The sequence below is a fragment of the Chiloscyllium plagiosum genome, unplaced genomic scaffold (assembly GCF_037043375.1).
Source record: "Chiloscyllium plagiosum isolate Xiang-an unplaced genomic scaffold, Cpla_swu_hap1 HiC_scaffold_24, whole genome shotgun sequence".
Classification (NCBI taxonomy): domain Eukaryota; kingdom Metazoa; phylum Chordata; class Chondrichthyes; order Orectolobiformes; family Hemiscylliidae; genus Chiloscyllium; species Chiloscyllium plagiosum.
Genome location: NW_028270162.1, coordinates 31,860,851 through 31,886,726, shown reverse-complemented (window position 1 = coordinate 31,886,726; position 25,876 = coordinate 31,860,851). Strand labels below are relative to the sequence as shown.

The 25,876-nt window shown below is 41.2% G+C and overlaps 1 protein-coding gene across 2 annotated transcripts in view; it reads right to left on the bottom strand.

The window, feature by feature from the left end:
• Nucleotides 1-25,876, bottom strand: part of LOC122562469 (leucine-rich repeat-containing protein 43-like) — a 47,987-nt gene that overhangs the window by 11,590 nt on the left and 10,521 nt on the right. The window contains exons 2-7 of one of the 2 annotated variants that reach the window (XM_088000310.1): nucleotides 19,320-19,589; nucleotides 18,563-18,673; nucleotides 18,236-18,375; nucleotides 16,774-17,012; nucleotides 11,469-11,665; nucleotides 4,381-4,516 (exon numbers count right to left, since the gene is read on the bottom strand). In XM_088000310.1, coding sequence (XP_087856436.1) covers nucleotides 4,381-4,516; nucleotides 11,469-11,665; nucleotides 16,774-17,012; nucleotides 18,236-18,375; nucleotides 18,563-18,673; nucleotides 19,320-19,589 — 1,093 coding nt within the window. The remainder of the gene's footprint in view (nucleotides 1-4,380; nucleotides 4,517-11,468; nucleotides 11,666-16,773; nucleotides 17,013-18,235; nucleotides 18,376-18,562; nucleotides 18,674-19,319; nucleotides 19,590-25,876) is intronic. The other variant, XM_043715309.2, reaches the window with a different exon arrangement.

The window sequence follows — 25,876 nt, the reverse complement described above, 5'->3', positions numbered from 1 at the left end:
GGCATCCACCAGCCTCTGCATAAAGAACTTTCCATACATGTCACCCTTAAACATTTTCCCCTCATCTTGAACTCATGACCCCTAGTAATTGAGTCCCCCACTCTAGGAAAAAGCTTCTTGCTATCCACCCAGTCTATACCTCCCATGACTTTGTCGACATCAATCAGGCTCCCCCTCAATTTCTATCTTTCTAATGAAAATAATCCTTTTCTCTTCATAGCTACTGCCCTCCATACCAGGCAACATCCTGGTGAACCACCTCTGCACCCTCTCCAAAACATCCACATTCTTCTGGTAATATGGCAACCAGAACTGTACGCAGTATTCCAAATGTCGCCGAACAAATGTCCTGCACAACTGTAACATGACCTGCCAATTCTTGTACTCAATATCCCGTCCAATGGAGGAAAGCATGCCATATGCCTTCTTGACCACTCTATCGACCTGCATTGCCTCCTTCAGGGTACAATGGACCTGAACACCCAGATCTCTTTTTATATCAATTTTCCCCAGGTCTTTTCCATTTACCATATAGTTCGCTCTTGAATTGGATCTTCCAAAATGCATCACCTTACATTTTTCCCAGATTAAACTCCATCTGCCATTTCTCTGCCCAACTCCCTAATCTATCTATATTTTGCTGCATTCTCTGATCGTCCTCTTCACTTTCTGCTACTCCACCAATCTTAGTGTCATCTGCAAACTTGTTAATCAGACCACCTACCTTCCTCCAGATCATTTATGTATATCACAGGCAACAGTGGTCCCACCACAGATCCCTGTGGAACACCACTAGTGACAGTTCTCCATTTTGAGAAACTCCCTTCCATTACTACTCTCTCTCTCCTGCTGCCCAGCCAGTTCTCTATCCATCTAGCTCGTACACCCTGGACCCCATGCGACTTCATTTTCTCCATCAGCCTACCATAGGGAACTTTATCAAACACCTTTCTGAAGTCCATATATATGACATTTATAGCCCTTCCCCCATCTATCAACTTTGTCACTTCCTCAAAGAATTCTATTAAGTTGGCAAGACATGACCTTCCCTATACAAAACCTTATTGCCTATCATTGATAAGCCCATTTTCTTCCAAATGTAAATAGATCCTATTTCTCAGTATCTTCTCCAGCAGCTTCCCTATCACTGATGTCAGGTTCACCAGTCTATAATTGTATGGATTATCCCTGCCACTTTTCTTAAACAAGGGGACAAAATTATCAATTCTCCAGTCCTCCAGGACCTCGATCCCGTTCAAGGATGCTGCAAAGATATCTGTTAAGTACCCATTTATTTCCTCTCTTGCTTCCTAAGTAACCTGGGATAGATCCCATCCGGACCTGGGGACTTGGCCACCTAAATGCCTTTTAGAGTACCTAACACATCCTCCCTCCTTATGCCGACTTGACCTAGTGTAATCAAACATCTGTCCCTAACCTCAACATCCGTCATGTCCCTCTCCTCAGTGAATACTGATGCACAGTACACATTAAGAATCTTAACCATTTTCTCTGATCCCAGCATAACTTTCCTCCTTTGTCCTTTCTCTAGTTATCCTCTTGCTCTTTATATATAAAAAAAAGGCTATGGGATTTTCCTTAATCCTGTTTGCTGAAGATATTTTGTGACCCGTCTTAGCCCTCTTAATTCCTCGTTTCAGATTGGTCCTATTTTCCTGATATTCTTCCAAAACATCATCTGTTTTCAGGCACCAAGATCTTATGTATGCTTCCTTTTTCCTCTTAGCTAGTCTCACAATTTCACCTGTCATCCATGGTTCCCTAATCTTGCCATTTATATCCCTCATTTTCACAGGGACATGTCTGTCTTGCACTCTAATCAACCTCTCTTTAAAAGCCTCCCACACATCAAATGTGAATTTACCTTCAAACAGCTGCTCCCAATCCATATTACCCAGCTCCTGCCAAATTTTGCTACAGTTGGCCTTCCCTCAATTTAGCACTCTTCCTTTAGGATCACTCTTTGTCTTTGTCCATGAATATTCTAAAACTTATGGAATTGTGATCACTATTCCCAAAGTAATCCCCTATTGAAACTTCAACCACATGGTCGGGCTCATTCCCCAACACCAAGTCCAGTATGGCCCCTTCCTGAATTGGACTATTTACATACTGCTCTATAAAACCCTCCTGGATGCTCCTTACAAATTCTACTCCATTTAGACCTCTAACGCTAAGTGAATCCCAGTCAATGTTGAGAAAATTAAAATCTCCTATCACCACCATCCTGTTACTCCTACATCCTTTCATAATCTGTCTACATATTTGTACCTCTATTTCATGCTCACTGTTGGGAGGCCCCAACTCTGTTCCTATTTCTGAGCTCTGTCCATATGGCCTCGCTGCTCAAGTCCTCCATAGTATCCTCCTCCAGTACAGCTGTGATATCGTCTCTGAACAGTAATGCAACTCTTCCACCCTTTTTACCACCTACTCTATCCTGCCTGAAGCATCTATATCCTGGGATATTTATATGCAAATCATACCCTTCCCTCAACCAAGTCTCAGTAATAGCAATAAGATCATACTCCCAGGTACCAATCCAAGCCCTAAATTCATCTGCCTTACCTACTACACTTCTCACAATAAAACAAATGCACCTCAGACCACCTGTCCCTTTGCATTCATCATCCACTCCCTGCCTACTCTTTCCCTTAGTCAAGCTGACCTCATTATCTAGTTCCTTACAGGCTTTAGTTACTACCTCCTTACTGTCCACTAACCTCCTCATTTGGTTCCCATCCCCCTGCCACATTAGTTTAAACCCTCCCCAACAGCGTTAGCAAAAACACCCCCTAGGATTTTGGTTCCAGTCTGGCCCAGGCATAGACCATCCAGTTTGTAATAGTCCCACCTCCCCCAGAACTGGTCCCAATGTCCCAAAAATCTGAACCCCTCCCTCCTGCACCATCTCTCAAGCCGCGCATTAATCCTGCTTATTGTTTTATTTCTAATCTGACTAGCATGTGGCACTTGTAGCAGACTTGAGACTACTACTTCTGAGATTCTACTTTTTAACTTGGGTCCTACCTAAGCCAAGGTAGCTTAGCTGGCTACCTGACGAAGGAGCATGCTCTGAAAGCTTACACTTCCAAATAAACCTGTTGGACTATAACCTGGTGTTGTGTGAGTTTTAACTAGCTTAAATTTTAATACACATAGAACAAAAAACAAGAGTATGCAAAGGCTGAACCATAACTTGGCTTTTGAGAAAAGAAAATCTGTAACATTGCCAGTACAGACACTATGGATCAAATGGCCGTCTGCACTGTAAATTTCTGTCAATTTAAATACATAATTCATCACAAAGTTACTACATTGAAAGTGAAGCTGGATAAACATATAACAAGAAAAGGAATAAAGAGGAATGCTGACAGCACTGGATATGGCAGGGTGTAAAGAGACTCAAGAAGAGTTGAATGTTGGCGTGAATTGGATGGGTTGAACAGACTGTTTATATGCTACAGTTGTCATGCGACAGTTCCTTATAAACAAGCTTTGCAGCTTTGTACTAAAAGGTGACAGCAATGGTCTGGATTTTACAATTTCTGGCAGGTGAGGGAGGTGGAACAGGAAGTGAGTGGCCTGTTTGTTCTTGCACCCACCATCTCAACATAAGTCAAATATCCGACAGTGTACCGGACAGAGGCCAACCAGCCCTGGCAACGTGGGGGCTCAGCAGTAAATAGATGTTTAATTTTGGACATCTGGAAGGAGAGGGTTAGGCTGTGAATCAGACTAACAATAATTTAGAGACCCTCTCCTAGCCCTCTCATTCTTTTTATTTGTTAAAGCACCTTAAAAACAAAAATCTAACAGCATCCATCAGGCGCCAGCTTCACCAGGAGATGCCAGTGCCTTGAGTAGCCATGGTCCCAGTTGGAGGCCTATTTTATCTGCCTTTGTGCCATCGCCTCATACTGGGGCAACTTATTGCAAGAGGTTTTCTTGTGTGCCTAACAAAAGAATGGAGCGGGCAATATTGGGTTTGAATTGGATTTTCAACGAAGGTCAATTGTTTGTCATTTGCTGCTAAAAAATGAAGTTTGGCTTCCAATTCCACCACCCGCACACCTACTGTAATGTTGGAAAAATGATGTGATCACATTAGATTGCTGACTCATCATCACGCTGAATATTACAGAAGTGCAGGGTGGGGTTGACAGGGCACTGGGGCAGGGGTTGTGGAAGGGTCCTGCCTGATTTGCAGCCAGCTCCCTGAGTGACTCAAGCGATGCATAACTTTTCTGGCTTTTCGAAGACACTATTCCTTAAATAACACCAAAGTACAATATTTAAATAAAATGACCACCAAGACATGGATTAAATCTTTCTGTATTATAACAAGGTTTATTTTACCACGCCAGTTTTCCTCATTGTCACTGGGAGCACTATTAATGCCAGTATTATCAAGAACTGTATCAGGGAGTGCTTGAGGTGAAGGTGAGTCTTTCTCACTTAATTTAGCATTGGAGGACTTTTCACGTTCCACATCCTACGGAAAATATTTTACAAAAATGTTAACATTAATTTGAAAATGAAAGGGAGAAGCTAACCATCTAGATGCACTGTAAACACAAATTACAACTCTTCTGTCTGGGTCATCATTCTTTAGTACTGTCTTTTGAAATAGATATATTGTTAATAAATTTCCATTTTTGAAATTATTTATACTTCAGATACAAAGTAGAAAGCTGTTGCTCATTGAAGCATTTTTAAAACCCCCGTAATTGTTCAAAGTTTGTGAGAAGATTTGTAGCTCGGGTGCTCGTTGCTGTGGTTCTGTTCGCCGAGCTGGAAGTTTTTGTTGCAAACGTTTCGTCCCCTGTCTAGGTGACATCCTCAGTGCTTGGGAGCCTCCTGTGAAGCGCTTCTGTGGTGTTTCCTCCAGCATTTATAGTGGCACTATAAATGCCGGAGGAAACACCACAGAAGCGCTTCACAGGAGGCTCCCAAGCACTGAGGATGTCACCTAGACAGGGGACAAAACGTTTGCAACAAAAACTTCCAGCTCGGCGAACAGAACCACACCCTCGTAATTGAGCGAAAGACTTTTGATTTTGGTTCCATAATCTCAATCAAGATCATTTTTCTTTGTGGGGAAACTGAGATTCAATGGCAGCCAATAGGAGTCTCAAATGTTTCATACTCAAGAGGCAAAAATGTTCCTGTCTTCATCAACAGGCAGCTTGCAACTCTCCTTTTGCGCTTCATTTCCACAATGGTTTCATCAGACATGAGTGACATGATGATGTGAATTAATTCGGGGGAATTTTGTCAAATGTTGTAAACAAATGAAGAAATATTTGACACGCATTTTAATGATGGAAATACCTTTTTCTACATACCATAATAGGGAGGTGATGGTCGAATGGTATTATTACTGGGCTATTAATCCAGAGACCCAAGTAATGTTCTGGGACCTGGGTTCAAATCCCGCCATGGCAGATGGTGGAATTAAAATTCTCAAAATAAGAGTTCAGTGGTGACCATGAAACCATTGCTGTTTGTTGGCATCTGGGTCAGTAATGTCCTTTAAGGATGGAAACTGCTACCCTTGCCTGGTCTGGCCTACATGTGATTCCAGTGCTACAACAATGTGGTTGACTCTTAAGCACCCTCTGAGTGTGGTTAAGGGTTGGGAAATAAATGCTGGCCTGGAATTAGGGCTATTGGTCACAACGTTTAGATTGACCTTTTGTTTCGAGAAAATAGAATCATAGGAAGCCAGAAATTAGAGTCATAGAGTCATAGAGATGTACAGCATGGAAACAGACTCTTAGGTCCAACCCGTCCATGCCGACCAGATATCCCAACCCAATCTAGTCCCACCTGCAAGCACCGGCCCATATCCCTCCAAGCCCTTCCTATTCATATACCCATCCAAATGCCTCTTAAATGTTGCAACTGTACCAGCCTCCACCATGTCCTCTGGCAGCTCATTCCATACACGTACCACCCTCTGCGTGAAAACGTTGCCCCTTAGGTCTCTTTTATATCTTTCCCCTCTCACCCTAAACCTATGCCCTCTAATTCTGGATTCCCCGACCCCAGGGAAAATACTTTGTCTATTTATCCTATCCATGCCCCTCATAATTTTGTAAACCTCTATAAGGTCACCCCTCAGCCTACGACGGTCCAGGGAAAACAGCCCCAGGCTGTTCAAATCCTCCAACTCTGGCAACATCCTTGTAAATCTTTTCTGAACCCTTTCAGGTTTCACAACATCTTTCCGCTAGGAAGGAGACCAGAATTGCATGAAATATTCCAACAGTGGCCTAACCAATGTCCTGTACAGCCGCAACATGACCTCCCAACTCCTGTACTCATTACTCTTACCAAGAAAGGAAAGCATACCAAATGCCTTCTTCACTATCCTATCTACCTGCGACTCCATTTTCAAGGAGCTATGAACCTGCACTCCAAGGTTTCTTTGTTCAGCAACACTCCTTAGGACCTTACCATTAAGTGTATAAGTCCTGCTAAGATTTGTTTTCCCAAAATGCAGCACCTCGTAGTTATCTGAATTAAACTCCATCTGCCACTTCTCAGCCCATTGGCCCATCTGGTCAAGATCCTGTTGTAATCTGAGGTAACCTTCTTCGCTGTCCACTACACCTCCAATTTTGGTGTCATCTGCAAACTTACTAACTGTACCTCTTACACTTGCATCCAAACAACAAAAGGTAGAGGACCCAGCACCGATCCTTGTGGCACTCCACTGGTCACAGGCCTCCAGTCTGAAAAACAACCCTCCACCACCACCCTCTGTCTTCTACCTTTGAGTCAGTTCTGTATCCAAATGGCTAGTTCTCCCTGTATTCCATGAGACCTAACCTTGCTAATCAGTCTCCCATGGGGAACCTTGTCGAACGCCTTACTGAAGTCCATATAGATCTCATCTACTGCTCTGCCCTCATCAATCCTCTTTGTTACTTCTTCAAAAAACTCAATCAAGTTTGTGAGATAGCAAATTTAGAATTTAAAAAAAGGCACTGATGAGAGTTTAAGCAGAAATAAACCAATCATATCAATGTTGTAAGATGTTAGAAAGATGGAAATTGTTAGTGATGGTACAGACTTTTAGTTGGAAGCTCATTTTAGAGCTTATTCAGCACCAAGGTTACAACCAGCTTGATTTAGTTTCAGACACTTGCTAGGGAGAGGGATGGAGGGGTGGCATGAGAATGGAGTTTGTGACTGGAACAGCAAACAGGCATCGTTCTGCCTATTGGTTAATTGGAACACAATGTCAGAGTCAAATATATCAAATGCTGGAGACAGATTGAGGAAAATGGGCTGTGATAGTTTACATTTGTCACAGAAAATGAGGACATCAAGGGTGACCTTAGTAAGAATTGTTTAGAATATTAAGTGGGAGAGGAAACTGATTGGAGGAATTCAAAAGAAGTGAGTGCAGGTATGGGAGCTGATAACATATTCAAGGACTGGGATGAAGGAGACGAGGTAAGATTATAGTTTGTCAGAACAAAGGGGCTATGAGAGGGTTCTTTTGAGGAGAGGGGAGAAGATTTGAAGGAGGGAGGAATGGTTTGGAGCCTTTCTTTTCATTTTCTCATGGGATGGGGGTAGTACTGGCTGGTCAACCTTTATTGAACATTAGTAATTGCCCTGGAGAAAATGCTAGTGAGCTGCTTCCTGAACGACTGCAGTTCATTTGGCATTGGCACATCCACAAGGCTGTGAGGAAAGGAGTTCCAGCATTTTTATCCAGTGACTCTGAACGCATAGTGATGCATTTCCCATTCAGGATGATGTGTGACTAGGAGGGGAACTTGGAGATGATGGTGTTCCCCATGTACCTGCTGCCCTTGTCCTTTCAGTTGGTAGAGGTTGTGGGTTTCGAAGCTGCTGTCCAAGGAGCTGTGGAAAATTGCTGGATTACACCTTGTGGCCTGTTCATACTGCTGCTATTGAGCAGTGGTGGAGAGAGTGGATGGCCACCAATGGTGGATAGGATGCCACTCATCTGAGCTACTTTGTCCTGGATAGTCTCAGGTTTTCAGTATGCTAGAGATGCTCTCCTCCAGGCTAGTGGAGAATATCCCATCACACTGCTGACTTGTGCCTTCTAGATGGTGGGCCAGGCTTTGGAGACTTAGATGGTGAGTTACTAGCTGCAGGATTCCTAGCCTCTGACCTGCTCTTGTAGCTGCATCATTTATATGGCTAGTCCAGTTCAGTTTCTGGTCAATGATCACCACCTAGGATGTTGATGGTGTGGTATTCAGTAATGATAATGATATTGAAAGTCACAGAACAATGGTTAGATTATCTTGTTGGAGCTCACTGTTGTTTGGGATATCTGTGGCACAAATATTACTTGCCACTAAGTCTGGATGTTGTCCAGCTCATGCTGATTTGGACAGAAACTTCTTCAGTTCTGAGGAGTACCCAATGGTGCTGAATCATCAGTGAACTACCCCACCTTGACCTCATGATGGATGTCATTGGTGAAGCAGCTGAAGATGTTTGGGCCTAGGACACTGCCCTGACTAACTTGAGATGTCCTGGAGCGGAGATGACTGACTTCCAACACCACAACATTTTCATTTTTACTGGGTACGACTCCAACCAGTGGAGGGTTTCCCCCTGATGTCCATGGATTTCAGTTTTGTTTTTTTTTTAATGTTTTAACTCCACTGCCTAGAGGAGTGGTTGGTTCTGGAGCAAAAGTCTTCAGCCAGAATTTGTCAGAGCCCATAACCTTTACAGTATCCAGTGCCTTCTGCCATTCCTTGGCATTACGTGGAGTGAATTGAATTGGCCGGATACTGGTATCTGTGATGATGGAGACCTCTGGAGGAGGCCGTGATGAAGTATTCGCTTCTGGCTGTAGATGGATGTAAATTCTACAGCCTTGACTGTTGCATTGATGTATCGAGCTTCCCCTATCATTGAGAATGGCCATTGTGGAGCCGTCTCCCATTTTTAGCTGTTCAATTGTTCACCATCATTCATGCCTAGATATTGCAGGGCTGGAAAGCTTCAGTGTGTGGTGAGGTCACTCCACCTCATCTAATGCCCACTGCTTCTGCTGTAGAATGCAAGCAGTTGTGTGCTGAAGCTTCACCAGGTTGACATCTCATTTTTAGATAAGACTAGTGCTGCTTCTGGCTTGCCCTCCTACATTCCTCATTGAACTGGGGCTAATCCTCTGGCTCAATGGGAATGGTTGAGTGGGGGATATACCAGATGAGAATTGTAGTTGAAATTGATGGGACCACAGCATGCCATGGATGCCCAGTTTTGAAATATTAGATCTCTTCAAAGTGTGCTGGTGGTAATGCCACCCAGCACAATGGAGGGTATCCTCAATGTGAAAACAGGATTTTGTCTGCACAAGTCTGCGTGGTGGTCACTCCTATTGATACAATCACGAATTGATACATCTGCGAAAGGTAAATTGACGAGGATGAGATCAAGTAGATTTTGGAGCTTGTGAAGGTACTATTTAATGAAGAAGTTTTTGTGGTATCTAAGGCCAACACTCCTTTTGCAACCAAGGCTGCCAAAATGTATTTAAAAACTGGCATCTGCCAACAATATAGAAAATTGCTCAAGCATATTCAGTCCATTAAAAACAGGACAAATCTCAACTCAGTAGATTACCAATAGTTAACTCTCAATCATTGGAAAAGTGATGGTAAGTGTCATCCGCAATGTAAGCAAGCAGCATTAATTTATGAGTAACCTGCTCACCAATGCTCATATTGTGTTCTGTCTGGGTCATTCAATTCCAAACCTCATTACAGTCTTGGCAGAAACATGAATTCCAAAAGTGAAGCAATGGCATCAAGGCATCATTTGACTGAGTGTGGCATCAAGATGCCCAAACAAAACTGAAGCCAATGGGAATCATGGGTAAATCTCTCCACTGGAGGGAGTCATATCTGGTACAAAGTAAGATGGGCCTGTTTGTCACAGGCCAATCATTTCCAATCAGTGACATCATTGCAGGAATTCCTCATAATATCCAAGGACTAACCACATGCAGCTACATCATCAATCCTTCCACCATAAGGTCAGGGGTGGGGATGTTAACCGATGATTGCACAACTTTCAATAACATTCACAAATCCTCAGGAACAGTGTGTGTGCCGACATACTGCAAGACTGAGCTGGACAATGTTCAGGCTTGAGCTGATAAATGGTACATAAAAATTCATTCCACACAAGGTAATAACCATTTCCAAGCAAGAGAGAATCTGACCACTTCTCCTTACTATTCAATGACATTAATAACACAGAATCCCTCTTGATGGTGACCACTATCCAGAAATATTCCTGTACGAGTGACGTAACAATCATAGCTACAACAGCAGGTCAGAGGCTGGGAATTCTGTGACAATTCTGGGATTGCTGTCATTTCCTGGCTTCCCAAAGTCTAAATGCAATTCAAGGCAAAGCAGCCGAATTGATTACTTGATCCTATCCTCTGCATTAAACATTCAACCAGCACACAGCAGTACCTATGTGTAACATTTCAAAATGCAATGCAGCAACTTACCAAGATTCCCTTGACGAGGGTGGAACTTTTATCACCTAAAAGACTAAGGACAGTGGATGCATAGGAATACCTCCATGTTTCCCTCCAACAATAATTAAAGGCAAAAGTGTTTAAGTGGTACTCAGATTATAAAAGGTACTATGTAATTGTAAAATTTTTCTGTATACATCTGCATTACTAGAACAAGAAATTAATGGGATATACATACAATTAATTGAATCTTGCCAAGAAAGTGTCCTAAATTTGACCAAGATTACAATTTTTACTGCAATATATTCAACCTAGTTATAAAACAAAGAGCTGTGGTTGCTGGAAGTCTGAAACAAAACCAGAAATTGCTGAAACTTCGAGAAGGATCTTGAAAATTTAACTCTGCTTTCTCACCACAGATGCTACCAGACCTACTGAGCATATCCAGCAATCTTTGTTTTTGTTTTATTTAATATAGTTCTTCGTTCTCAGTATTTTATATAAGACCATTATTACCTTCAGTCAATATAGAGTCAGAGTCATAAAGATGTACAGCATGGAAACAAACTCTTCAATCTAACTCGTCCATGCCGACCAAATATCCTAAAATTATCTAGTCCCATTTGCCAGCACCTGGCCATATCCCTCTTAAACCCTTCCTATTCATTTACCCATCCAGATGCCTCTTAAATGTTGTAATTGTACCAGCCTCCACCACTTCCTCTGGCAGCTCATTCCATACACGCACCACTCTGCATCAAAAAGTTGCCCCTTACGTCCCTTTTAAATCTTTCTCCTTTCACTCTATACCTATGCCCTCTCGTTTGAATATGACAGTGGATGGGAACCAAATTGTTCTTCTGGACACCTTATCTAGAATTCAAAAAGAACAGATGAAAATTGAAAGAGATGTTTGGTCCCTCCAAAGCAGCAGTCTGTCACTCACCTTGTTTTCTTCTTTGCCTGGTTCATTTAATTCATTTACTTTGTCAGCACTTTTGGGACTTTCCAAGAACTCATAGGTCACAAAGTAATTGTTATTGACAACTGGAAATTCTGGATGATCCAGAGGGTCGATGGGGTTGGGAATACCTGTAACTTTTCCAATTTCTATTGTTACCTTGGTTTCAGGAGCAATAAAATCTGAAGTAAGACATACAACAGTTGGAAAAAAAATTGAAATAAAATGCATTTTCCCAGTTTAAAGACTGAACTCACTATACCTTACATTATTGTAAAAACCACAAATTAAAACAAATGGTTGAATGAATTAGAGACGTAAAACTGAATAATTCTCAGGTGACTGAGGTATCATTGGGGGAGCACTTTGGGGCCAGCGACCCTAATAGCACATGAAGGAATAAATGTAGATTAATTTTTCTAATGCAACTACATTTGGATTTGATCCAAATGCTATAACAAAAATATCAATTTGTTTCATTTCTTCAGATGAAAATTGAACTGTTGAGCATTTCAAATACTTGCATATGCAGTACATTTATATACAGTAGCAGCATAAAAATAATTAACGTGTCAGGATGTAATCTGGAAGTTTCTGTCTCTCATATTTTTCTTTTAGCCTTGAGTTTTATTTAATCTGTGATACTTCATGTAACTAACCTTGAAATGAATATGTGCTCTGATACTGATTTAACAGGTTTGTTATGTGCAATAAATGAGCTTCTCCTTTCTAGTCAGGGCAGGCAGGGACAAAGCAGAGAACAAGGTAGGACTGATAAATTAAACTGCATTTATTTCAATGTAAGAGGCCTAACAGGGAAGGCAGATGAACCCAGGGCATGGTTAGGAACATGGGACTGGGATATCATAGCAATTACAGAAATGTGGCTCAGGGATGGAAAGGACTGGCAGCTTAATGTCCAAGGATACAAATGCTACGCAAAGGACAGAAAGTGAGGCAAGAGAGGAGGGGGAGTGGCATTTTTGACAAGGGATAGCATTACAGCTGTACTGAGGGAAGATATTTCCAGAAATACATCCAGGGAAGTTATTTGGGTGGAACTGAGGAATAAGAAAGGAATAACGACCTTATTAGAATTGTATTATAGATCCCCTAATAGTCAGAGGGAAATTGAGAAACAAATTTGTAAGAAGATCTCAGTTATCTGTAAGAATAATAGGGTGGTTATGGTAGGGGATTTTAACGTTCCAAACATAAACTGGGGCTGCCATAGTGTTAAGGGTTCAGATGGAGAGGAATTTGTTAAGTGTGTACAAGAAACGTTTCTGGTTCGGTATGTGGATGTACCTACTAGAGAAGGTGCAAAACGTGACCTACTCTTGGGAAATAATGCAGGGCAGGTGACTGAGGTGTCAGTGGGGGAGCACTTTGGAGCCAGCGACCATAATTTTATTAGTTTTAAAATAGTGATGGAAAAGGATAGACCAGATCTAAAAGTTGAAGTTCTAAATTAGAGACAGGCCAATTTTGAAGATATTAGGCAAGAAATTTCAAAAGCTGATTGGGGCAGATGTTAGCAGGTAAAGGGATGGCTGGAAAATGGGAAGCCTTCAGAAATGGGATAACGAGAGTCCAGAGAAAGTATATTCCTGTTAGGGACAGGTGAGGTGCCGGAAGATGGAGGTTGGCTAATGTGGTGCCACTCTTTAAGAAAGGTGATAAGGACAAGCCAGGGTACTATAGATAGTGAGCTTGACGTCGGTGGTGGGCAAGTTGTTGGAGGGAATCCTGAGGGACACAATGTACGTGTATTTGGAAAGGCAAGGACTGATTAGGGATAGTCAACATGGCTTTGTGTGTGGAAAATCATGTCTCACAAACTTGATTGAGTTTTTTGAAGAAGTAACAAAGAGGAATGATGAGGGCAGAGCGGTGGACGTGATGTATATGGACTTTTGTAAAGCATTTGACAAGGTTCTCCATGGGAGACTGATTAGCAAAGTTAGATCTCATGGAATACAGGGAGAACTAGCCATTTGGATACAGAACTGGCTCAAAGGTAGAAGACAGAGGGTGATGGTGGAGAGTTGTTTTTCAGACTGGAGGCCTGTGACAGTGGAGTGCCACAAGGATCGGTGCGGGGTCCACTACTTTTCGTCATTTGTATAAAGGATTTGGATGTCCGTGCAAGAGGTCTAGTTAGTAAGTTTGCAGATGACACCAAAATTGGAGGTGTAGTGGACAGTGAAGAGGGTTACCTCAGATTACAATAGGGTCTTGATCAGATGGGCCAATGGGCTGAGAAGTGGCAGATAGAGTTTAATTTAAATAAATGTGAGATGCTGCATTTTGGGAAAGCAAATCTCAGCAGAACTTATATACTTAACAGTAAGGGCCTAGGGAGTGTTGCTGAATAAAGAGACCTCAGAGTGCAGGTTCCTGGCTTCTTGAAAGTGAAGTTGCAGGTAGATAGGGTGGTGAAGAAAGCATTTGGTATGATTTCCTTTATTGGTCAGAGTATTGAGTACAGGAGTTGGGTGGTCATGTTGCAGCTGCACAGGACATTGGTTAGGCCACTGTTGGAATATTGTGTGCAATTCTGGTCTCTTTCCTATTGGAAGGATGTTGTGAAACTTGAAACAGTTCAGAAAAAATTTACAAGGATGATACAAGGTTTGAGCTATAGGGAGAGGCTGAACAGGCTGGAGCTGTTTTCCCTGGGGCATCGGAGGCTGAGAGGTGATTTTATAGAGGTTTATAAAATCATGAGGGGCATGGATAGCATAAATAGACAAAGTCTTTTCCCTGGTGCTTAAAAGGGAGTCATAACTAGAGGGCATAGGTTTAGGGTGAGAGGGGAAAGATATTAAAGAGACCTAAGGGGCAATGCAGAGGGTGGTATGTGTATGGAATGAGCTGCCAGAGGAAGTGGTGGAGGCTGGTACAGTTGCAACATTTAAAAGGCATCTGGTATATGAATAGGAAGGGCTTGGAGGGATGTGGGCCGGGTGCTGTCAGATGGGACTAGATTGGGTTGGGATAGTTGGTCAGCATGGACGAGTTGGACTGAAGGATCTGTTTCTGTGCTGTGCATCTCTATGACTCTATGACTCTCTCCTGTGGACAGTTGCTGAATAGACCTTTTAAGCCTCATTGTGATATAAATGTGTGCCCTACCTCATCTGTGCAGATCCTTGGGCAGAATTTTCTCGAGTTACTTCCTGCAGGAATGGCTTTATTGAGTCATGGCACTAGCAGGTACCATGAACAATCAGGGAAGCTGGCGGTTGGGACCATCCTTTGGATTTGTAAATAAAGGCTCCATTTAAAGGAACTCTGACAGGTATCTGAATAACTGCAGGAATTCTTGCTGAGATGAACTAGCAAATGTCCAGGCAAAATAAGACCCTCCTTCCTCCGCCATCTCTTACTATTCCAAGTTCTTGATCTTGACCCTGAACTTTGCCAGCCTCACAAATCAGACTTGGCTGAAATGATTGTGGGCTTTAAGCAGCAGCAGTGTGGTCACCAGTATTTGACTCAGTGCCCATTAAGAATCAATGACCTCATTATGTCAAGCAAGGTGAATGGTCTCCCCATCTGTCTTGCTTGTTCCTTTCTCTCCAGCATCCTTCTTAAATCTAATCACGGAATTCAATGCTCACACCCAACTGCAATCTATTGCTCCTTTGCACCCATTCCTCATAGTTCTCCTTCTCAATGTTTCCTATCTATTCTCCATGCTCATTCCACCTCTCTTGCGCACAACTCTCTGCCTTTCACACTGAAAGTGAAGATAGCCAACAACTTCAGGGAGAAGCAGATAAACAGAGTTAGAGCTGCAGCCACTGACTCATTAGATGATAAGAAATAGGAACAGGTGTAGGCCATTCAGCCCCTCGTGCCTGCTCCGCCGTTCAATAGGATCATTTACCACACCCACTTCACTGCCAACATCACCCTTGAATCCCCTACTAATCAAAGTCTATCTATCTCAGTCTTAAATATACATAAGGACTCTGTCCTCACAGCTCTCTGTGGCAATGAGTTCCAAACACTCACAACCCCCTGAGAGAATAAATTCCTCTTCATCTCAGTCTTAAATTGAGACTCCTTTAATCTGAGATGATGCCCTCTGTGCTAGACTCTCCCATGAAGGGAAACATTCTTTCAGCTTTTGCCTTGTCAAACCCCGTAAGAATCCTATATTTTTCGAAGAGGTCACGTCCCATTCTTCTAAACTCCAGTGAGTAGAGTTCCAACTTGTTTAGTCTTTGCTCATAATAAAATCCCTCCATATCAGGGCTCATCCTAGTAAACCTTCTCTGAACTGCCTCCAAATAAATTATATCTTTCTCTAAATAAGGAGATCAAACTGCTCACAGTACTCCAGACGTACAGTTGCAGTAAGACTTCCCAATTCCTGTACTTCAATCCCTTAAACAAGGGTCAACATTCCATTAGCTTTCCTGACTACTTGGTGCACTGTGCTAGCTTTCTGTGTTTCATGTACAAGTATCCCATGTCCCTTTGTGTTACAGCTTTGTGCAGTTTTTCTCTATTTAAATAATCTTCCGTTTCTTTGTTCTCCCTTCCAAATGAACAGCTTCACATTTTCCTACTTAATACACCAATTTGCCAACTTTTTGTCTATTTACTTAACCTATCAATAGCTTTGTAAATTGTTGGTACCCCTTTCACAACCTGCTTTTTCACCGACTTTTGTGTTGTCTGCAAGCTTGGCTACAGAACATTCACTTCCTTCCTCCAAGTCATTAATGTATTGTAAACAGTTGTGGTCCCAACAGTGATCCTGGTGAAAACCCATCGGTCACAGATCACCAACTTTTATCCCCACTCGCTGTTTCCTACCAATAGGCCAAGTCCCTGTTCTTGCCAGTATACTACCTCAAACACTGTGGGTTCTTATTTTATGATTTAACATTTTGAGAGGTACCTTGTCGAATACCTTCTGGAAGTCCGAATACAACACATCTGCTGGCTCCCCTCAACCCACTCTGGTAGAGATTTCTTTGAAAACCTCTAACAAATTAGTTAGACACAATTTCCCTTTCATAAATCCATGCTAACTCTGCTTGATTAAATAACATTTTTTCAAATGTGCTGTTATTGCATCCTCAATAATTGATTCCAATACTAATCCAACAATAGATGTTAGGCTAATTGGCCTAGAGTTACCCACTTTTTGCCTCCCTCTCTCTTGAATAGGGGGCGTCACATTAGCAGTTTTCCAATCCTTTGATACTTTTCCAAATTAAATGATTTTTGGAAAATTACAATCAAGGTTTCATATACTTAAAATGCTTACCTTGATGTGAAGCAATACCCTTAAAATGATGTCTTTCATCAAGGGATATCAAAACGTCATCTAGAGAAACAAGATTCTGCAGAATGTCTATTGTAAAACCCCGGTAATATGGAAAAAGAGCCAATGGATTTCCAAGGAGAATAAAGTTCTTCAGGTTTGGCAGGGAAGAGAGAGAAGCTACAATATCCCGCAGATTGACAAAGTCATTGAAACTCAAGTCAAGGGATATTAAATTAGGCCTATTTTACAAAAAGATGAAGAAAGTATTAGTACTGAAAAATGCTGAAAGCATCCAGATCCTCTTAACAAATGTTAAAATATATAAAATATCGAGGAACACACTGAAATAACTCAACAGAGGCTGGTATCCCAAGACCAAGCCACCCTTTATTTCCATGTGAAGAGTTCTTGAGTCTAATCCAGCTCCCTCAGAGCCAGCTCTTAGAGTGAACAGAACCTCAGATACTCCTGTTCTTATCTGTCAGCCAAGACTCCCTGATTGGACCAGATTAACAGTCCCAATCAGGGAACTCATATTAGATTAGATTCCCTACAGCGTGGAAACAGGCCCTTCGGCCCAACCAGTCTGCTGACCCTCTGAAGTGTAACCCGCCCAGACCCATTTCCTTCTGACTAATGCACCTAACACCATGGGCAATTTAGCATGGCCAATTCACCTGACCTGCATATCTTTGGACTGTGGGAGGAAACCGGAGCACTCGGAGGAAACCCACGCAGACACAGGGAGAACGTGCAAACTCCACACAGTCGCCTGAGGCTGGAATTGAACCTGGGACCCAGGTGCTGTGAGGCAGCAGTGCTAACCACTGTGCCACTGTGCCGCCCCTTCTATGAGGTCCCCCTGGCTGACCTCATTACAATTACCACACACATTAAATAATCCGACACAAATCTTACAGACGAAATCTGAAACTTTTTTACTGAGTTTGCATTTATTTTCTGTGGTTGGATTCAGACAGATCATTCTGGCCCCTTTTCCCACACTGCTCTCATGTTCTGGTGCTTCCTCTTCTTTCCCAAATGCTGTAGTTGCACTGCCCTCCCACTAGTATTCTCCCTCGCAGGCCAGCTCTACAACCACTCACTGTGCTTAACTGGAAAGTGAAATTGGAGGTGGCCTGGTAACTGGATGGCTCCTGCAAGAATGTCCTGGAGGGAGCCCTGCTAATACAAGGGGGCCACAAATGGTCCTGACCCGTGAAAATGCCAAGAAGATTTTTCACCCATGTCAACAATTTGCAGAGTCTCAGACCATTAAGTGCTTCACTCCAGCTGCCCACAAAGATCTGTTGTATATGGCCCCTGATCTCTCCACACAGCTCTTCAGAAGGCCATTGAATGGATGGCAACCCAATATAAGCTGTTCCTGTCATATGTAAAGAGTAGTACATTCCATCTCCTTATATTACAAATCAAGCAGAACTAGACTTAGTATATTTACCAGAACATGCTTGAGAGATATCTGCTGTCAGAGGGCAGTGAAAGCTTGTTGTATGACAGCCCAAGGTATTGCAACATTGGTGGTGGACTGGAGCTCAGTTGTTGCAAAGAGGAAATCTCATTGGAGCAGAGCTCAAGAATCTTAAACAGGGCAAAAGAACAAAGACTGTATTCCAAACGTGGCACTCGCTGATGTTAAACTTCATTTTCCACAAATAGAGCAAAATAATTGTTCATAAAGCTATTGCTCACAAAAAGTAAAAACAGCACTCATACAAAATTAGTATTATAAGAGAGAATGTGTGAATGTTCCACTCTTCAGTTTTACCTCTAGCTTTCTCGGAAGATTTGCTGAGTTTAACGAGGTGATTTTATTGACACTTAATATAAGTTCTTCCAGATTCTGAAATTTCAACATTTGCTTGTCAACCTCACAGATCTACAGAAGAAAAATAAAAGCATGATGTACAATTGTTTATTCATTGTAATTAGTGTTGAATTGGGGAGGCTGCGTTACTCTTGCTAATTATTTGCATACTTATATTTAGAAGTCTGACAACTTTGCGGCCGCAACCAAGCTTGCTATTAGCTGCTCAAATAAAAGCAAATTACAGTAGAACCTCAATTATCCAAAAGAGATGGACGGGGAGCATTTTGCCCGAATAATTGATCATTTGGTTAATCGATTTGATTGTAAACAAGCAGTAATTTATGAGCGCTGGTTTTTGAACATTTCATGGTTATCTGGCAATGCACTCCATTATGCTGTTTAACCGATAACTGAACGCTGAGTTGCCTAAAGCTAATGCCATTTTTACAGGACCTTGAGATCTCGTTCAGATAATGTGAAATTCAGATAATTGATGTTCAGATAATTGAGGCTGTACTGTACTTTGGATGCTGGAGATCTGAAATAAAAACAGAAAGTGCAGGAAAGATTCAGCAGATCTGCCGGAATCGGTGCAGTTTCTCTGGAGCTGTGATGACAATGAAAGATTAGTTCATTCCATTTTGAGCTATTTATTAAAGTAAAATAAGCAGATATTCCCAGTGCCCACATAAACAGAACAAAATAACTTGCTCACCTGCTTATTAACAAGTCTTAAGGATTGTAAATAGGAACAAAGGAAGCGCTCATTAATGAGAGATGGTGAAGTGATTGCCAGTTCCTTTAGATGTTGGGTCTCTGGGGTCACATTTTCTGTTTTCCACGGTGATTGCTCACACGTCAGGTACTCTTTCAAGGCCTCAGGCTCTTCCTCATTTACATCTTTGCCCTTTGTCTTTTCCTTCTCTCCATGACCCTTCAGTAATTTGAAACTTTTATCCTTCTTTGTTGAATGCCTTGAACTGTTCTACAAATGAAATCCAGTAAAGATTTGTAACATGGTATTCCTTATGTTGATCTTGATATTGTTACAGTAAATGTTTAGGATGTTACATATATGTAAGAGCTTGGAGCTGACTTTGTACATGCATTAAAAATTTGATGAATTTTTTAGAGAATTAATAAATAAATATAATCTTGGCCAGCAGTATGATTACAAGCTCTTGAAACATTCCCTTCTCTGCTAAACACGGATCTTCTAACATAGATTTGGTACTGAATCTTCCTGTGGACTGGGCAAGATCTGACCTGCACACTTTCACAACTCAAACTGCACACTCAACCCACTTGTGACTTCACATGCCATTTTTGCCTTTTCACACCAGGGTTGTCAGTGGGTCACAGTGGAGTGTGTAAGGAGGTCGGGTTCAGAGGCAAGCTGGTTAGAAAGCCAACCTCTGCCCTTCCACCAGTGTTTAAAGGCCACCTAAACCTCATCCCTCAATTACCTTGCCCATTCACAACTCCCTTCCGTTCAAATTGTCCTCCATACATTCTCTATGCCTCCTTGGATTCCCTATGCTATTTCTATGCCTCCATCATAAAACTCTGTCATGCTGCCTCTATGGTGCTCATGTATCCTCCATGTCCTCTCAGGTTACCTATGACACTTCTATTCCCTCAGATATCTTCAATACTAACTCATACAGTATGAAGATATACAGTCTTCAGAATCATTGCACTAACAGTAGAAAATGCTTTGCATTCCCTGAGAAAGAAAATGAACCTCTTATTATCTAACAAAAATCTGTGTATCATTGAAAGTAAGGTCTAAGAAAGTAAGCCATAGGAGAAACATTTATATTTCATCTAATTCTGAAAGCTTTTTGTATTAACAGGTCATAAACCACCTATAAGACACTATACCAGTTCTTCTAACTTTTTGAAATTGTCACTCACACTCAGATATGTGATGCAGCTGCTCACTAAACAAGGTTAGGTTGTCTTTGGGTTTTATTTTAGTTCAGAAGGTCATAAAAATAGGTTTCGGAAAGTCTGACTTGGATGGGTTTCAGGACCAATTTCTTTACAGCTAACAGATACTGCCTCAGACAGAAGGCTTTCAAGTTTACAAACCTTATATAATGAAAGGGGAGTGCCCAGTTCTCCTAGCTCACTTCTCTCTGGTTTGTTTTTTTTTGTAGCAGTTGTGTGAAAAACTGCTGGAATTCATAAGCAAACTCAGGCAGGTCCTCTCTTTAGGTCTTCAATCCTGTAAGAACTTGTGTTTGATTTTACCTTTTGTGCCAAAGGATGTTTTGGGGATTGTTACAAGTATTTTGGAACAGCATCATTAAGTGGGATGGTCTGTTAGGTTTCCAGATAGGAGAAGTTATTTGGTATTCTGTTTTCTGTTCCTTGTGTTTCATTCAGTAATCTTGTCAATAAATTCTGTTGTGTTTAACACTAAGTGGTTTGACCAGCTGATTCTCTTTTGGAATACCCACTTTACACTTGCTAAAAACAACGAGCAAAGCTAGGATCTGGGCTACCTTCTTGAAAGGTTTTGAGGGGTCTGGCCTGGTCCATAACAGATGAATGAAACGCCTGCTGCGTTGAGATCTTTGAAGCACTGTGCAGCACTAATGCTGACCACTTATGTCTCAGTAATAAGACTGCTCGCTGCAGAGGAAAGAATTAATGCCTGATTCAATTTCAAAACAGAATATCTGTCAATCGATGACAAAGTTAGCTAGATTTTTCAAATGTCAAAGCTGAGCTTATTTTCTTATCAGTTAGAGCCATTTACATCACAGTTGAAAAGATGACAGCACTGGCTGCTTTGGTATTTTGATAATACTTTCATTGGGAAAGCATTGTAGTGCATGTGAAAACATACAGTAGGCTGGTCAAAGTAAGAGCCAAATTAATTTTAATGGGCAAATCCTTATGATGAGTCACTGTATTAAAAGTATATCTAGGTTGCAATACATGGGGAAGGTAGTGGTATTATCACTGGCTTTGTTATCCAAACATCCAGACTATGATCTGTGGTTCAAATCTAGCCAACAGCAGGTGATGGAATCTGAACTCACTACAAATCTGGAATTGAAAGTGATTCCATCTGGTTTACAAATGTCTTTTAGGGAAGGAAAGCTACTTGTCTTACCTGAGCTAGCTTACACGTGACACCAGATAACAGCAATGGGATTTAGGTGCAAATGCAAAAAAAAGTTTCAAAAAGTAAATTGAACCATGCAGATGTCTTGGCATTGATTAAGGCACTGAGAACGAGAATGACAAACCTCAGGCCTCTGGATCCTGCAATGTCCTCCTTACAAACATATGGGGCTAGTACCAAAATTGTTTCACAGACTAGTCAATCAATAGCCTGACATAAACATACGCATGGAATCATATCTTACAGACAATGTCCTAGACACCACCATCACCAGCTCTGGATATGCCCTGTCCCACCAACCTGACGGACCCACAGAGATGGTGACAGTGATATACAGTCAGGAGGAAATTGTTAACTTGGAAATATATCACTGTCCTTTCATGTCACTGGGTCAAAATCCTGGAATTCCCTCTAATAACATTGTGGATTAACCTACACTAAATGGATTTCAGCGGTTCAGGAAGACATTCACCACCACCTTCACAAGGGCAAGTAGGGACGAGCAATAAATGCTGGTCCAACCATCTATGCCCAAAAGTCCCTTAATGATTTTTATAAAATCGGCGTAATAATATTGGCATTTGAAGATATGAAAATATTATTATACTTATTTTCAGAATGTCCCAGATTCTAGACTAGACTTCTGTTTCCTTCATGAATTCTCAAACCTAATGTGCTTTGAATGGGCTTCCAAAATCCCTGCACCATCGATGTAAACGGTTTTCATTCCCCATATACATTGGGACTCAACATCATGAGGGTAAGTGTACTTTTTACACACTAGGGACTCCCAAACGTGAAAAAGGACAGAGCGACATGGCACAGGGTCATGAATGCAGAGGTGGATTAGATTTCGTCAAAACAAACTTAAGTGCTGGCCATCTGTGCACTTCAGCCTGCCTCTGGAGGTTCCATCTCCACACCTCTGCATTTCACACTTTGATCTTTTGTTATCTTACACCTGGCATTGTTGCAGTTTAAAAATACACACGTTTTATTTTCTGTGATTAGGATAAAACTAAAGCACCTACACAATGAAATTGTGCCGAGAATAATCTAATTGTACTTGAACAATTTTTCAGCTTAGTTTTAAAATATTTTGATTAGAATAGATTGGTTATTCCTTACCCAACTCCCAGTACCACAGGGAAAGTCATTCAAACACAGTGACTGAATCTGTTGCTGGAAAGCTTTGAAAGCTGTAACAGTGTTCATTTCTAAACCTTCAAGAAGGTGATTTCCTGGGTGTTAATGTCATACAATGACCATTTGATCTCAAGTGTAGAGCTCCAGATATGGTAGATATATCTACAGCCTGTGGATATACACAGTTCAGCAAGAATAAATCTGTAATTAAAAGAATTGCTTTTCCAAATATGCCCGTGTGCCATATTGTTTGTGAATGAGGTTTAGTAACAAATCATTCACTCAGCTTGATATTGCAGTTGCTAAGGGGTACACTCTCAGTTGCCAAGCAACAACAATAGCTGCAGTTTTAAGAAAGAAGAGTATCATTGTCATTTTAAGAGACAATGGTTCTTTCCCATGTCCTAGACTGCAATGACATCTTTGATGGTCTGTGTATGTATGTGAATAGCTTTGATTCAATAACTTCAATAAAACAAAATAAACTTCTGTTTATAATACCAAGGATAGATTGTTCATGAAAAATCTATATTTAATTGTTGAAATGATTTGGATTATTATAATAATATTATAATAATTATTATAATAATAGGCCAGGGCATTTCTATTTCATTAACATTGCTTTATATTCATTCAGTTCACAAAAGAATCTAGAAATGTTAATTCAACTCAAACCCTTTCAGTTACTATTGAGGGGCAACTAATCAGCAATGAAATAAACTAGTGCCAGCAAAAAGTAAACATTTTACATATTTTTTTAAACATTAGAATTATTGAATAGCATTCAAAATAAGTTCCAACACCATTCCTACTGTAGTGGAACCATTGAGGTTTACATAGTATAAAGGTGGCCATTCAACCCATCTTCTGAATGCCAATTCTTTACTCAAGCAAGTAAGGTAAATCTGACTCCTTCTCAGCTTTTATCCAATTTTCCCTTGCAATTTTCTACCAGCTTTTCTCCTCATATTGACAACTTGTCATCCCTCATAACTAATTCTCAAGGTAGAGGGAATAGTTCTTTTTTCATTCACCACATCAAGTTCTTCACAATTTTAAGTATGTTTGTTAAATTGTTTCTGAACCTTCAATGCTGCAGTGGAGATTGTTCCAGTGCCTCAAATTCCTTCTCATTCCTCAAGTTTCTCACCCATAGTGTAATCTTGACGAATCTGGTCCATTCATTTCCTATGGCTTTAATGTCATTTTATGAGTCACCTAAAACTGGACACAGTACTAGACGGAGAGAAAGTGAAGACTGCAGATGCTGGAGATCAGAGTTGAGAATGTGGCGCTGGAAAAGTACAGCAGGTCAAGCAGCATCTGAGGAGCAGGAGAATCGATGTTTCAGGCATAAGCCCTTCATCAGGAATGAGGTGTTCCTGACGAAAGGTTTATGCCTGAAACGTTGACTCTCCTCCTCAGGTGCTGCCTGACCTACTGTGCTTTTCCAGCGCCACACTCTCGACATAGTTCTAAACGGGGCCTAACCAAGGCCGTATGTAAATTCAGCAAAGGTTTCATTCTTGCACTTAGAATTCAAAGCCCTTGTGTCCTGTTTTATGACTTTATTTGCCTACATACATTTTTAGTCAATTTGAACTCTTGCATCTTTCTTTTCTTTCAATGCTCCAACATTGAGTGTATGTACCCACTGCTTTTCTTCTCTCCCAAGGTTAATAATTTCACATTTATCCATTTGAAATTGTATTGGCTATCAATTAGTTTATTCTGTTAATCTTTATATAAACCTTAAGTTATCTTGAGCTTTTTTTTATGAAACCTTAAGTTATCTCGAGAATGTGGCTTAAAAGAAGTTCTGGGATTTACAAATTAATGAATCGAAACCTGCAAACTATTCTAAAAGTTGAAAGACTTAACAGCAAACTAGGTTTGTTCAATATATCATTTCAGTTGCATGACAGTGTAACCTTTTGCTATAAATTCTGTGTTTTATGGTCCTGCTCCACAGCTACCTGATGAAGGAGCAGCACACCAAAAGCTAGTGCTTCCAAACAAATCTGTTGGACTATAACCTGGTGTTGTTTGATTTTTAACTTTGTCCACTCCAGTCCAACACCGGCTCCTCCACATCATATCACCAGGAAGATAGTCCTCCATATTATTTGCCAAACCCCCTTCTTCTGTGTGATTGGCAAAGTTTGAGATTGTGTTCTTTGTAACCACGGCCAAGTCTTCTATCTATTTACTGATGACATGTATCGTCACAGTGCAGACACATGGACTGTGCCGCGTTCAATTGTTTCACCAGTTAGATTAAAACCTATTTAACTCTCTGAACAGTCTATACACATATGGAAGACCTGAACCTTATTCAGACTGAGCTGATTAGTGTCAAGTAACTACCGCACACAGAGGTGTCAGGCAATGACCATCCTCAGCACTTTATTGTGTCTAAATACCTCCCTTGACATTCAACAGCATTGCCATCAGTGAATTTCCCAGCATCAACATCCTGGTCAGAAAAGTCACTGGACCAGTCAAATCAGACAGGTCAAAGCCTACAAAGTGTATGGCAAGTAACTCACTTCCTAATACTTTTCCAGCACTTAAAAAGTACAAGTCAGGGCTACGATGGATTACTCTCCATTTGACTAAGTGGATGTAATGTCAACACCACTCAAAAAGGTCAACACCATCCAGGACATGCAATTCATTTGAATAACACCATATCAATCACCTTCATCATTCATTCTCTATACCACTGACACACAGTGGCAGCAGTGTATACCAACTACAAGGTGTAGTGCTGTAACTCACTAAAAGTTTCTCATTAGTACCTTCAAAACCCACACATTCTACTACCTAGAAGAACTAGCATAACCACCTGTGAGTTTCTGTCCATTTCACACCACTTCCTGATTTGGAACTATATCAATATTTGTCCTCTGGCCTCAGGTCAAAATTCTTAAACTCTCCACCTTCATCAAATCGACAGAAACAGTTTAATGAGCTGACCAGCAATT